The sequence below is a fragment of the Chenopodium quinoa genome, unplaced genomic scaffold (genome assembly GCF_001683475.1).
Source record: "Chenopodium quinoa cultivar QQ74 unplaced genomic scaffold, ASM168347v1, whole genome shotgun sequence".
NCBI lineage: Eukaryota > Viridiplantae > Streptophyta > Magnoliopsida > Caryophyllales > Amaranthaceae > Chenopodium > Chenopodium quinoa.
In genome coordinates this window covers 233145-248440 of record NW_018743196.1, presented here as the reverse complement: position 1 = coordinate 248440, position 15296 = coordinate 233145, and the positions used below count along the sequence as shown (strand labels likewise).

General features: G+C 41.1%; 2 protein-coding genes across 4 annotated transcripts in view; one reads left to right on the top strand and one right to left on the bottom strand.

Annotated features, from left to right (window-relative positions):
- Positions 1-707: 707 nt before the first annotated feature.
- LOC110732957 (S-adenosylmethionine synthase 2-like) lies at positions 708-2656 on the top strand. 2 transcript variants are annotated; one of them, XM_021912947.1, is made up of 2 exons: positions 708-816; positions 1252-2656. In XM_021912947.1, exon 2 carries the CDS (start codon positions 1263-1265, stop codon positions 2442-2444), a length of 1182 nt encoding a protein of 393 aa, XP_021768639.1. In that variant the 5' UTR covers positions 708-816; positions 1252-1262; the 3' UTR covers positions 2445-2656. The 2 variants fall into 2 exon arrangements, with proteins under 2 accessions (XP_021768639.1, XP_021768640.1); XM_021912948.1 differs by having other exon boundaries at positions 737-816; positions 1260-2656.
- A 1115-nt stretch (positions 2657-3771) lies between these two features.
- LOC110732956 (LL-diaminopimelate aminotransferase, chloroplastic-like) overlaps positions 3772-15296 on the bottom strand; it is a 37138-nt gene continuing 25613 nt past the window's right edge. The window contains exons 9-10 of one of the 2 annotated variants that reach the window (XM_021912944.1): positions 5521-5727; positions 3772-4363 (exon numbers count right to left, since the gene is read on the bottom strand). In XM_021912944.1, coding sequence (XP_021768636.1) covers positions 4070-4363; positions 5521-5727 — 501 coding nt within the window. In that variant the 3' untranslated portion in view covers positions 3772-4069. Of the gene's footprint in view, positions 4364-4470; positions 4726-5520; positions 5728-15296 lie in introns of those variants that run through there. The other variant, XM_021912945.1, reaches the window with a different exon arrangement.

Sequence of the window (15296 nt, the reverse complement as noted above, 5' to 3'; positions counted from 1 at the left end):
AGAAATAACTGATCAGATATGGGAGTCAGTTCAGAGGAATGCCGAGGTAATGGAGGAGTTTGGTGGACAAGAAGAAGACGAAGAACTAACCGATTATGAAAATTAGTTTAAGTTGTGTAATACTCTAATTTTCTCAATGAGTTTAACAGTAGAAATGTGTATCAAAAAAATAGAACTATTTGAACAATGAATTGTATCAATATTATTATTATTATTATTATTATTATTATTATTATTATTATTATTATTATTATTATTATTATTATTATTATTATAAGAGGTTAAAAGAATGAAATTTGGCTTTATATCATTAGCAATATCATTAGACATAAACTGAACTGAACTTCAACGTATGAGAACATGCCCTTAGTAATGTTTAAGACTTAGTTATCAACATTAAAGCATTAATATAATTTTTTTTGAAGGGAAAGCATTAATATAATTAAATAACCATTAATTGAAAAAAAAATGATGTAGGAAAATGGAATAGAAATAAAATAATGGAAAATGGTTTAAAGAAAAAAAAAAAAAAAAAAAGAGATGAGACATGTGTTAATTAAAAGATGATGAGAGAAAGGTGATTAGTGGTAGCAAACAAGACTCAACAACCCACTAGGAATAGGATTAGGAAGGCAGTAGGCACTCAAAAAAAGGTGAGTAAACCGGTGAATCAAGTAGCCGGTGAAATTGGATGTGCTATAAATAGAAAGAGCACGAATTGCAAATGGTATCAGTTAAACTTAAACATATTCATATTAATTTCTCGTCGGTGTTCACTCATTCTCTCTCCTGCCTTCTCAGATCTTCTTCCTTAAGGTACTTCCCTGCTCTTTTTTTTTTTTCCCCCTTAATGTTTAATTGCTTATCATTTTACCTTTGTATTATTTATTTGGTGAAAATGATAGATTGTTGATAGTTAAATCTACTGTATTATCGTAAAATTCGTTTCGTTAGGTTATAGAAATGGATTCATTTTCGTTTTCGGAAAATGACTCTGAAGATCTGGGCATCAATGAATTGCTCATCATTTTACCTATTTATTGAATGACTTGATTTGTTTCGATTTCGGATTTAGACATGACAGTGGATAATGTTTTATACGAGGTTTTTTTCTTGGATTTGGATTCATGAGTTTTTAGAAATTAAACTTGTATTTGAAGCATAAAAGAAATGGTAATATTTAAATTAGGAAATGGAGACCTTCCTAGTAGGTTTTTTTGACATGAATTCATCTGTTATGGTTAATTACAGTAATTTAGGAAATGGAGACCTTCCTATTCACCTCGGAGTCTGTGAACGAGGGACACCCCGACAAGCTATGTGATCAGGTCTCTGATGCAGTCCTCGACGCTTGCCTTGCCCAGGACCCCGACAGCAAGGTTGCTTGTGAAACCTGCACCAAGACTAACATGGTTATGGTTTTCGGTGAAATTACCACCAAGGCCAATGTAGATTATGAGAAGATTGTCCGTGACACTTGCCGCTCCATCGGCTTCATCTCCGATGATGTCGGTCTTGATGCCGACAAATGCAAGGTCTTGGTCAATATCGAGCAGCAGAGCCCTGACATTGCTCAGGGTGTCCACGGCCATCTCAGCAAGCGCCCTGAGGAGATTGGTGCTGGTGACCAAGGCCACATGTTTGGCTATGCCACCGATGAGACCCCTGAGCTTATGCCTCTAAGCCATGTTCTAGCCACCAAGCTTGGTGCTCGCCTCACTGAGGTTCGCAAGAATGGCACTTGTGCATGGCTCAGACCAGATGGTAAGACTCAAGTCACCGTTGAGTACTACAATGAGAATGGCGCCATGGTACCCGTCCGTGTTCACACTGTCCTAATTTCCACCCAGCATGATGAGACTGTCACCAATGATGAAATTGCTGCTGATCTTAAGGAACATGTCATCAAGCCTGTCATCCCTGAGAAGTACCTTGATGACAAGACCATCTTCCACCTTAACCCATCTGGCCGATTTGTCATTGGTGGACCACACGGAGATGCTGGACTCACTGGCCGTAAGATCATTATTGACACATATGGTGGATGGGGAGCTCATGGTGGCGGTGCTTTCTCTGGCAAAGACCCAACCAAGGTGGACAGAAGTGGTGCTTATGTTGTCAGACAGGCTGCTAAGAGCATCGTAGCCAATGGGCTGGCTAGAAGGGCTATTGTGCAGGTATCTTATGCCATTGGTGTTCCCGAGCCTTTATCCGTATTTGTTGACACTTATGGAACTGGAAAGATCCCTGACAAGGAGATTCTTGCGATAGTGAAGGAAAACTTTGACTTCAGGCCAGGAATGATCTCTATCAACCTCGACCTCAAGAGAGGTGGCAATGGCAGGTTCCAGAAAACAGCTGCATATGGGCATTTTGGAAGAGACGACCCGGACTTCACTTGGGAGGTTGTCAAGCCCCTGAAGTGGGAGAAATCTAATACGTAATGCTGCTATGCAACTCTTCACTCATCTGGCAGCCGGAAGCTGCAGATTTTGCATGTCTGACTGCTACTGTTGCTATATAATGTTTTTATATTCTGATTTTTTCCCCATTGAAATTGTTTCCAATTTCGACTTGATTCTTGAACCAATTTAAAAAGAGAGGGATTACTGCTTTCATTTTTGGATTGGAATTACGAGTAGCATCAGTTTATCTAGCAAGTATGGTTTGGCTTAAGCCTTTCAATTTACTCGTAATAGTTTATGCCACATCATTGAGAGAGGAACGAAAGTGATAGCTAGTAGGTCTACATGGAATGAGCTGACCACCGTGACATTTAGGTGACTGAATATTGAGTGTATATGGTTCAAAATCTAATGGTAGTGACGTGATGCATTCTTGGTTAGTACTTCTGTCCACCTTGAATGAAATGATGTCGAGCTACATGGTATGAGGCCATGAGACCCCGAGAGAGTACCTGAGTGACTTTTAACGTTGACTTATGATCTCACCGTGACAATTATGTGATTGATTTATATGGTTCAAAACAATCTTTAATTACCCTAGGATGTATTTAACACCATTGTTTGCTATTTGGCACAGGGTTTTAAAATCTCTAAGAATGCTCTGAAAGCATGGACTGAGACTTCAATTTTAGAGGATTTTCAACTTTTTGAGAAAACAAAAGAATAGTCATATTTACCCAATTTTGTAAACTACTGCTAGCATTAAAATCGTAATCATATATGGTTTTATCAACCTTTTATTATCCGACATATCCCTCACCATGGATTGGGTTTTGACACCATGTTTAAGATCTTTAAATGTTTTCTTGATATGATTCTAAAAGCCCTTTAAATGTTCTCTCCTATGCTAATGTTTTGAAATAGATTTTTTTTTCAACGTAATGTAAAGTTCAATGATACTCTGGTAACTTTACTGTAATTTTTATGTCTCATAATATCCTTTGTCATCCTCATCATTAATACAATAACATTGTTGTAAATCCGTTGCACACATAAGTACAATACCCTTTGCCAAGTATAAGCCTAAGATGACCCGAATAATCCAACTTTGACATAACTTGAACACTAATCCAAACTAAGTAACTAACTCAAGTGTGTCTTTTCCCTCCTGAAAATTAAAATAGTCTCCTTTCAATTAATTCTACAGCAAAATTTAACACAAAAATTATCCCCTCAATTTTCCTTATTTAAGAAAATCTAGGCAGGTTTTAAAAAAAGAATCTAGGCAAGACATTACAAAATTAGATAACAAAAAATAATCCCTAAAAAGCGTACTTTGTATCCAAGAAACTTTATTTCAAATCATTTTGGATGAATTTGGGTGATTAAATTGCTAGGGCATTCAATAAGGTAATTTACAAATTGTTTAGACTCAAGGATCTGACCCCAACCTTAGCTTCTACTAAATCATGAAATGTGCATAAATTTGTTAACGTCAGCCAAAAAAAAAAAAAGGGAAAAACGAAAAATAATAATAATAATAATAATAATAATAAATTACGGAAGAAAAGTGAACATTTTTAAGTTCTAAAATAGAAGATACGATGGCCAACATTGTTCAAACTAACAGCCCAATGGGCAAGAAAATATAATTCAAGCATATATCACTTGTACAACTGTTTGAATCTTCTGCAGGCTTCCAGAATATTTTCCCGGTGACCAAAGGCACTAACACGGACAAAACCTTCACCTCCAGGTCCAAATCCACTACCAGGCGTGGTTACCACATGAGTCTTTTCAAGAATCTCACTGAAAACATCCCAAGAACTTCGACCAGGAAAGTGCACCCACACATATGGCGCATTTGTTCCCCCATATACATTAAAACCAAGGGACTTGAATGTATCCACTATTATGTTAGTATTTTCTTTATAGAAACCAATGGCTTGCTTCATTGCCTGCAAAATGTTCAAACTTGAATTCTCGGCTTTTTAATGAAGGACAAACTACAAAAATACTGGCGACCATTCGAAAGACTACAAATACAATCCAAAGAAAGCTGAGCTGTGTAAGGCACATATGTGTAGATGTATGAACTTCTCACAATATCTCTCCAGACTAACATACAAAGACTTATATTTTTCAGTGTAGGGCCTATTCTCATACATTTATTTTCAGTTCAGTTCAGTTCAGCTCCTAATTTCAGTTTCAGTTCAGTTCAGCTCCTAACTTCAGTTTCAGTTCAGTTCAGCTCATAATTTCCTGAGCTGAGCTAATTCCAGCTCAGCCAGCCAGCCAGCTCCACCAATGAGAACAGACCCTTAAAATATACAAGCATGGTTAGTACTTAGTAGAGAAGTTTAGCCAATTAGTCTGCGACCTTAAGTTTGAACACTATAGACCTTATCCATTGATCTTACAATATTACTCAAACAGAAATAGTGAAGGACAGAAACTACAAAAAAAAAAAAAAAAAAAATCTTGTTCTCTAGATGAACTTAATTGAGCTTAGCTTATTTTTACTGATTTTATTCATAAATAAGATGAAGAGAACAAAGTCATATTCATTTGTTTCACGCACAATGTCACAACCATAACATGTTCAACAACTCTCGTGCAAATTGCTCTCACTATATTAACATAAAATATTCATGTTGGATTTTATTTGATTCGTCCCATTGAGTAGTTTATTCATATTCAAGTGTTAAAGTTTTTATATAGATATTTCATTTTTGTGGTTAAAGTAATGCATTAGCAAGCAGCACAATCAAAATGGGAAGGACATTTAGGATCGAAGGGAGTATTAAACTAAATTTTGAAAGTGGATTGTTTTTTTTTTTTTCAAGACAATCAAAAATAGAAATGTTGCCAATTATATAAAGACGAAGGGACTGAAAATAAACTATTTTATCCAGTGAGAAAAGTTGTCGTGAAGGCAAAAGATTAAGCGAAAGGGATTATGCCCATAGCACTATTAGCAAACAAGAACAATCTCAAGATGAGCCAACTTGCCAAATTGTCTAAAAGAACAAGCAAGAATATCTTAATGCAAAAGATAGATTGAAGCGACAGTCCTATAATCTATACTCCGTAAATTGAAAGCAAAGAAACTGACCTGGAGGCCTTCTGGAGAAAGGCAAGCTAGACCACCGGCTTGGGATATGTTGGAAGCGCCATTGAAGCAAGTACTGACAATGCGATTAAAGTCCTTTGCCACGGGAAATCCATCTGAAAATAAAAGCTCTTTTGGCACAACAGTCCAGCCAAGACGAACACCAGTGAATCCCGCATACTTGGAAAACGACGCTGTCTCAATAGCAACCTACACTTGCCATGAGAAAAATATGTTAACAATTTATGATTTCTGCAAGTGCAGATTAAGATATCTACTTTGAGTGATTATAATGATCGAGCATAGAAAAGATGGTTTAACTTTGAAAATAACTTAAGCTCCAATGATTGCTTAATACAATTTCTGCACTTAGGTGTAATTGAGCTGTCGAAATACAAACAGGTAAAACAAATAATTTCCCTCAACCAGGGCAATCCCAATCAAAATGGAGGCCCTAAGCAATAAAATAAAATTTGGCCTCTATTATATACTTTCTCTGTTCTTTTTTACTTGACTTGTTTCTTTTATCACATTTGTCAATGCAAAAGTTTAGCGATCAATAATTTTAATTCTTCATAAGTAAAAATTACAAAAGTTGTATATTATGATAGTACTTAATGAGACGAATTAAAAAATATATCATACGAATTTATTTTCCTTACATATCATATACAAAGACGGTCAAAGGATAGGTGGTGAATAGGGTAAAAGTCAAAGCGGGTCAAGAAAAAAAAAACGGAGGAAGTACAAAGTACTACTAAAAAGCAACAATCAACTTTGATAGTTGATACCATTTACAAACAATAAGTTTGTTGTAAAAAAAATAATACAAACAATAAGTTTTTTATTACAAACATTAAGTTTTATACTTCATGTTATTTAGAAATTATAGTACTTTAGTTTTGGATATTAAAAAATGTCTTAAGAAATTACAGAACTACGGTTTTGTAGAGAAATTTGTTACTTTAGATTTGGATATGATGAAAAAAAACAACACAAAATATAATAATAACGCTTTTGTAGACATTCGAACCCTGCACACCTTTATTCCATTATTTGATGCTCTTAACCAGTGAGCCAATTGTAGATATTATTAAAACTGAGTACAACATGATCCTAAGATTAATAAATCCGAGTCAGGGCCTGCTCTCAACCTTGAAGAGTGACCAAAGCATAAAGTGAAGTTAAGGTATAACTAAAACCACAAGCCAATGACTATCTCAAAATCATCTAATACTCAAGGATAGATTAGTGCCTTATTGGTACCCCATACAAAGCACTCGGTGCCGTCCTAATAAAATTGGAGGCCCTGTGCATATTGTAAAAAAAAGGCCTTTAAAATATGAAATACTCATATCACATTTTCATTATTGCTCCAGAACTCCGTTGTACCAAAATTAATGAATTTTATAGCCAGTAGGCACATTATCATCTTCGACCGTCGATTACAATTTCATTCACATTAGGCACATACCCATTACCCAAATTCTTGTTTCCTTATTCTAAAAAACATAATTATTTATAACAATTGATACACAAATCTGTGAATCACTTAATAGTCAATAACTCAAAACAGAATAAATCAAAATTTATGATACATAGGACGGTTATCCATGAAAAAATTCAATTTTTGATGGAAATTTGGAAAGAATTAATGCTGAGCTAGAGAGATTTTCGGAAGGAATACTCCGTAAATGAATATGGTGATTCTACCAACTAATGAATTAATTGGCAACTTTTTACCAAAAGTTTGACGCTTGAAGGGAAGAAAGGCCAAAACGGGCCTTTTAAATTTTGGGCTCGGGTAAGAATATGCCCCTTTCTCTATGTATCCCCTCCCTTTTCCTTGTATTTTCCTTATGTATTGTCCTTTATGTCCACGCTGTCACGACCCACACATTCCACCCCTCACTAGGGCCATTGGACGGTAGGCAACAATCGTGGCTAGGGGGAATGCCTTGGTGCGCGCTGGCTAGGCCAGAGACACCCTCCCCCTATAGAGCTTTATATTGCTCCAGTGCTGTCACCCTAGTGAACACCCAAGTGACAGTAACACAATAATGGGCTATTTGGGGACCCAAATGAAGTCCGATTGAGCCCAAATTTGGGGGTCCACCATTTTTAGGCCCAATGAACATCATGGTGGTGTTAGATTTTGAAGGAGAAGTCCGGAAGGTTCCAGAATACTCAAGGAGACTCGAGATGCATCCGGAAGCTTCTAGAACCTCCTAGGACATCCTTGAATCATTTGTAAATACTAGAGTTGTGTAGATAATTCTAGAGCCTTGTACATAGAGGGAATGTACTAAAGAAATGTATAGAATACTCTAGAAAGGATTAGATCTAGAACCCTCCATTTGAGGAGGTTAGTGAAGGTTCTAGGCCATGCTTAGAACACTATAAATAGGGGACTTGGCCTTCATTTGGAGGCATCTGAGGAACACTTGTAAACACTCTTTCTCAAGCAATCAAAGCATTCAAAATTCATATTCTCTTGTGTTCTCAACATTCCTTAACTTTCGTTGCACACTCTTGCTTAAAAGCATTTCGGGGTTAAGCCTTGACTAGCATCCGAGGGAGGGAAGTTAGTAGGCTAGCGTGCATAAGACTAGGGGGATTAGTCAGCACGTGACAACGTGGTATCAGAGCAGCTACGGTCGCGGGGGACTATAGTGCTGTCGAGCTTTGTTAGCAAGTTGTGAGCGAAGGAGGAAGAATGGCAAAGAGCAAGGACGGCAAGGACGCTAGTGCTTCACAAACAACCGAGGGCTATGCGCATGAGGCTCTCATTCAAGCTGTCCAAAAGCTTGAGAAGCGAGTGAATAAAGTTGATGAGAGATCGGCCAAAGCCGAAGTTGCTGCTTGCGACATGACGGATTCTGTCGGCAAGGTCGAGAATGAAGTTATTACGCTCAAAGGGCAATTAGGGGAACTAGACAATCGTCTAGAGGAGGTATCCCTTGATGCTCAATCATTCGCTGATCAGGCTTTTGAGAAGATGATGGGCGAGATGGCGAAAATGCGTGAGGAGTTCACGGGGGAACTCCTTGCTTTGAAGAAGGAGAATGAGCTCCTCAAGGAGGAACTCACGTTGCTAAAAAGGGCTGCAGTGACTGGGGGCGCCACCATTCAAGCCGGTCCTAAGGTGGAAATCCCCAAGCCTCCAAAGTATCATGGAAAAAGGGATGCTCGGGAAATTGACAACTTCCTATGGAGCATGGAGCGATACTTTGAGGCTGTGCACTTGGAGGAGGATGCTCCCAAGATTAACGCTGCCACCATGTATCTCAGAGATGATGCCATTCTGTGGTGGAGAAGGCGTGAACAAGACATCAAGAGTGGTTCATGTTCTATCCGAACATGGGACCAATTCAAGGAAGATTTCAAGAAGCAATTCCGCCCGCATGACGCAGCCAAGGTCTCCATGATGAAGCTGCGTGAACTCAAGCATAGCAGCACCATCAAGGAGTACATCAAGCAATTTACAACCCACGTGCTCGAAGTTGATGATTTGCCGGAGGCTACACAACTTATATATTTCATTGGAGGGTTGCAACGATGGGCTCAACAAGAGGTAGAAAGGAGGAACGTTCAAACACTTGCTGAGGCCATCGCAGCTGCAGAGTCCTTGGTTGATTACAAGGACACAAGGAAGGAAGGGCGCAGCAACGGCAGCAAGGGAAAAGGTGGGGGAGCCAAGCCCACCGATCGAAGCAGCACCAGTAGCAACAAGACGGTGAAAAAGGACAAGGCAAAGGGATCATCGTCGTCTTCTTCTTCATCAGACAAGCCCAACAACAGGGGCTGTTACTTGTGCGGAGGGCCGCACTGGGCAAGGGATTACCCTGGGAGGCAGAAGCTCAGCGCCATCATAGCTTCGGGCGGTGAATCGTCGGGGGACGATGCACAAATGGGGTCGTTGCGCCACTTTAGTAGCGTACGGGCCACACCAAAAGCTGAGGAGAGCGCCGAAGTGGTCAAGGTAAGCACGCTACCTCGCCCGAAGGGCTCACTTATGTTTGTTGATACATTAGTGAATGGGAGAGCTTCTAAGGCACTCGTGGACTGTGGTGCCTCACACAACTTCATTACGGAGAAGGAAGTAATGAAGTTGGGAATCAAGTACACCATGGAACCGTCAACACCTCGCCCGTTCCTATCCTTGGTGTGGCGCACAAGCTGCCTATTTGTCTGGGACAATGGAGTGGCACCATAAATCTCACAGTCGTGCATATGGACGACTTCTCTTTGGTGTTGGGACTTGAGTTCATCGACACAGTAAGGCCCTTTTCTTTTGAAGCGGACGGGTCAATTATGATCAAAAGGGATCAAGGGTCATGGTCCGTTCCTGTCACACGAGAAGAAGTTGAAGCCAAGACAATCTCTGCAATCCAGGTGTCCAGGAGGATCAAAAAGGGACAAGAGACTTTCTTGGCTGCATTAGTGGAGGAAGAGGAGCCCCATGGGAAAGAGGTTCCATCAGAAATCTCCGGAGTCCTTGTAGAGTATATGGATGTGATGCCTCCGGAGCTACCGAAAAGACTACCTCCTAGAAGGGAGGTGGATCACGAGATTGAGCTGGAGCCAGGGACCAAGCCTCCAGCCATGGCACCATACCGCATGGCCCCACCAGAGCTCGAGGAATTGAGGAAGCAATTGAAGGAGCTGCTGGAAGCAGGTTCATTAGGCCCTCAAAGGCACCATTTGGAGCACCAGTGCTGTTTCAACGCAAGCATGATGGCAGCTTGCGAATGTGCATTGGCTATCGGGCTCTCAACAAGATCACTGTCAAGAACAAGTATTCAATCCCGTTAGTCGCTGATTTGTTCGATCGACTCGGCAAAGCACGGTACTTCTCCAAGTTGGACCTGCGATCGGGGGGTATTGGCAGGTGCGCATCGCCGAAGGGGACGAGGCGAAGACGACATGCGTGACCAGGTATGGTTCTTATGAGTTCTTGGTGATGCCTTTTGGACTCACCAACGCCCCTGCTACTTTTTGCACCTTGATGAATAAGATTTTCCGGCCCTTCCTTGATAAATTTGTAGTCGTCTATCTCGACGATATCGTCGTGTATAGCGACAACTTACAAGATCATGTGGAGCATTTGAGACAGGTGTTCCAGGTCTTACGAGAGAACGAGCTTTATGTGAAGCAAGAGAAGTGCTCGTTCGGACAGGAGGAGGTGTCATTCCTAGGACACCATATTAAAGCCGGAAAGATAATGATGGAGCATGACAAGGTGCAAGCCATCAGGGAATGGGAGGAGCCCAAGAACGTGTCGGAGCTACTTTCTTTCCTTGGGCTCGCCAACTATTACAGGCGGTTCATCATGAGCTACTCAGCACGGGCGGCACCATTGACTGACCTGTTAAAGAAGAAGGCACAATGGTGTTGGAGCGACAAATGTCAAGAGGCCTTTGATGACTTGAAGGATGCCGTCACCAAAGAGCCCGTGTTAGCACTGCCCGACTACTCAAAGCCATTTGAGCTACACACTGATGCCTCAGATTTTGCTATCGGAGGAGTTCTCATGCAAGAGGGGCATCCAGTGGCCTATGAATCACGCAAGCTCAATGATACCGAGAGGAGATACCCAGTACATGATAAGGAGATGACTGTTATCATTCATTGCTTGCGTGTCTGGAGACATTATTTGCTTGGGAGTCGGTTCACCATCTATACCGACAATGTTGCAACAAGTTACTTCCAAAATCAAAAGAAGCTTAGCCCCAAGCAAGCTCGATGGCAAGACTTCCTGGCTGATTTTGACTACGCTATGGAGTACAAAACAGGGAAGGTGAATGTAGTTGCTGATGCTCTAAGCCGCAAGGCAATCTTTGCTAGCGTGAGCAGCATAGCTAGCACCCTCCTTGATCGAGTCAAGGACGGTTTAAAGGAGGATTCTATGACCAAGAGTTTGATGGACTTGGCTAACGAGGGAAAAACCCGACGCTTCTGGATAGAGGATGGGATACTCTACACCGTCGGACGTCGCATCTATGTACCTAAGTGGGACAACCTTAGGCGTGACATCATGAAGGAGTGTCATGATTCATTGTGGGCTGGTCACCCTGGGATACAGCGGACAATGGCACTCTTGGAGGAGGTATACTACTGGCCTCACATGCGGGACGATATAGAGGCCTATGTGAAGACTTGTCTTGTGTGCCAACAAGACAAGGTAGAGCAACGTGTGCCAGCAGGACTCTTGGAGCCCTTGCCTATACCAGAGAGGCCATGGGAAAGCGTCTCAATGGATTTCATATCTGCCTTGCCCAAGTCAGAGGGGTTTGGCTCTATCATGGTGGTAGTTGATCGCTTTTCCAAGTATGGGACTTTTATACCGGCACATAAGGATTGCACAGGGGAGCAAGCCGCCAAGTTATTCTTCAAGAATGTGGTCAAGTACTGGGGCTTGCCAAAGAGCATCGTCAGCGACCGTGATCCAAGGTTCACCGCCAAATTCTGGACGGAGCTTTTCAAGTTGCTAGGGTCAGGTCTACATTTCTCCACAAGCTTCCACCCGCAGACGGATGGGCAGACAGAGCGAGTGAACGCTTTGTTGGAGCTCTATTTGAGGCATTTTGTGAGTGCCAATCAGCGAGATTGGGCAAAGCTCATAGACATTGCCCAATTCTACTTTAATCTGCAGCGGTCTGAGGCAACCCAGCAAAGCCCCTTTGAGTTAGTCATGGGCCAACAACCCTTGACTCCACAAGCAGTTGTATCGGGCTACACAGGTAGCAGTCCCGCTGCCTACAGATTAGCTAAGGGATGGCACGAGCAGCTCGACATCACCAAGGCTTACTTGAATAAGGCCGCTAAAAAGATGAAGTGGGCCGACAAAAACCGGCGCCCATTGGAGTTTCAAGAAGGCGACCTAGTCATGGTGAAGCTCTTGCCGCACCAATTCAAAGTCTTCCGCAAGGTGCATAAGGGGCTAGTGCGGAAGTGTGAAGGGCCATTCCCGATCATTAGGAAGGTCGGGAAAGTTTCCTATAAGCTTGAGCTACCTCCCAAGCTGAAAATACATCCGGTGTTCCATGTTAGCATGTTGAAACCTTACCATGCCGATCCGGAGGATCAGACCAGGGGAAAATCACAACGGGCACCTACGGCCGTGGTGGCATCGTTTGAAAGGGACATCGAGAGCATCGAGGCAAAGAGAGTCATAAGGCGTCGAGGTGTGCCAAGCTACAATGAATACTTTGTTCATTGGAAGGGTCTCCCGGACACCGAGGCCTCGTGGGAAAAAGAAGAAGACTTAGTGGCAATTTGCGGACAAGATCGAGGCGTTCGAGTCGGGATCTTGACGAGGGCGTCTAAGACTTGGGTGGGGGAGCATGTCACGACCCACACATTCCACCCCTCACTAGGGCCATTGGACGGTAGGCAACAATCGTGGCTAGGGGGAATGCCTTGGTGCGCGCTGGCTAGGCCAGAGACACCCTCCCCCTATAGAGCTTTATATTGCTCCAGTGCTGTCACCCTAGTGAACACCCAAGTGACAGTAACACAATAATGGGCTATTTGGGGACCCAAATGAAGTCCGATTGAGCCCAAATTTGGGGTCCACCATTTTTAGGCCCAATGAACATCATGGTGGTGTTAGATTTTGAAGGAGAAGTCCGGAAGGTTCCAGAATACTCAAGGAGACTCGAGATGCATCCGAAAGCTTCTAGAACCTCCTAGGACATCCTTGAATCATTTGTAAATACTAGAGTTGTGTAGATAATTCTAGAGCCTTGTACATAGAAGGAATGTACTAAAGAAATGTATAGAATACTCTAGAAAGGATTAGATCTAGAACCCTCCATTTGAGGAGGTTAGTGAAGGTTCTAGGCCATGCTTAGAACACTATAAATAGGGGACTTGGCCTTCATTTGGAGGCATCTGAGGAACACTTGTAAACACTCTTTCTCAAGCAATCAAAGCATTCAAAATTCATATTCTCTTGTGTTCTCAACATTTCTTAACTTTCGTTGCACACTCTTGCTTAAAAGCATTTCGAGGTTAAGCCTTGACTAGCATCCGAGGGAGGGAAGTTAGTAGGCTAGCGTGCATAAGACTAGGGGGATTAGTCAGCACGTGAAAACGCGCTCTATAAGATAGCCCCCGATCGCTAGGAAAACTAGAATAGAAGAGTCCGTCAACTCTTTCTAGAAGATTTAAATAAACGTCTAATGATGGTTTATTGTTAATGCGATGTTTCTACTTTTGTGTGTCCTTATCATCCCGCTCTTTTCGTTTAATCGAATGTTGTTTAATAAAAAATTCTAGAATATGTTGGTTCGCTAGAGATGTTGAATTCTGTCTATCTTATCATGGTTTTATACTAGCTTAGTGTTTGAATTAAGGGTGTTGCGAGTTGCTTACACGATATATAAAAGAATATTGAAACGTAGAATTCGGATATCAGAGCTAGAATTGTCTCGCACTAGAGATATCTCTAGAGAATGGATAATTTATGGGATAGGGAATAAAGTATTGAAATGCTTCTTTAACTCTTGTTGATAAATATAAGAATCAGTTTAGGCGAAGATCCTCTTATGACCGGAGTGAAAAAACCATGCAGGCTTTTATTCTTATTCTTACTAAATTTCTACCTAACGGTAGTTAGCTAGTATCTATGAATCAAATCTAAGATACATGTCTAGTCCATTGGATAGAGACCGTCATATGAAAAAGAAAACACCATCTTTTAGCTTAATATGATAATAATCGGTCTAAAATGATGTATCCCTTTTTCCTTGTATTTTCCTTATGTATTGCCCTATATGTCTTTCTTTATGTTTTCTAGGCTCTAGATAAAATAGTTGTGCTAATGTCATTTCAGTGTTCACTGGTATTTCTATATGTAATCCATTTACGAAGCAAATAGTTGAATGAAATCCAAGCTCCTTACCCGGTTGCATATTGCTACAACACTTGCGTGTTGATTAAGCCTTTAGATACATTGTGCTTACCTTGTTTTAAAGCATCCCCCCCCCAAACCAAGAGAACCCGCTGCTATTGGACCCGTTTATGCCCGCTTTGAAGTATTTGTCGTCACTAGGGGTGAGCTGTTAAATTTCTTAGAACCGAAACCGGTTGCAACAGATTCCTAAAAATGAGAACCGAAACCGGAACTTTTTGAAAAGGTTCATGAAATTTGAGTATTCGGGGTACCTTCTCTTTTACTAAATTTCATTTTTTTTTTAAAAAAAAATTGTAAAATAAATTTAAAGTTTGCAAACATAACAAACCAAAAACAGTTGTTTACCAAATTTAATACACATGGTTATAACAATTATTTTTATTTATATTAAGTAAAAATTAGGCTTAAATTGATATATGATTTGGGTTTAAGTAACACTTTTATTAGGTTACATGATACCCTACCTTCAGGTTCCATTTCCAAAAAAATTGAGAACCTGAAGCGGAACTCGTTACAACAAGTTCTCCGTACTCGTTTCGATTCTGATTGCTCACCCATGAATTTTGCTCACTCCTAGCCGTCACAAGCCCCGTCTTCGTACTCGTTAAATTAAGAAGTGTGCTCCCTTTTGAGATACCCGTGGCCCGCGTTGCTTTGTGCTCACGAGCCCCATTTCCGCACTAGGATTGTGTTCTCGTGACCAAAAGACAAGAGCAAGCCGCTCGATCTAGTATCAAAACACTTGGACCGTGACTACGCCAAATCTCCATGAAAGAGGACTTACATATTGCTAAATTTAAATAAGGAGTCATCATTCACACTTCAAAAATTCACTTTTCTAATAAACCGGTTCCCAAAA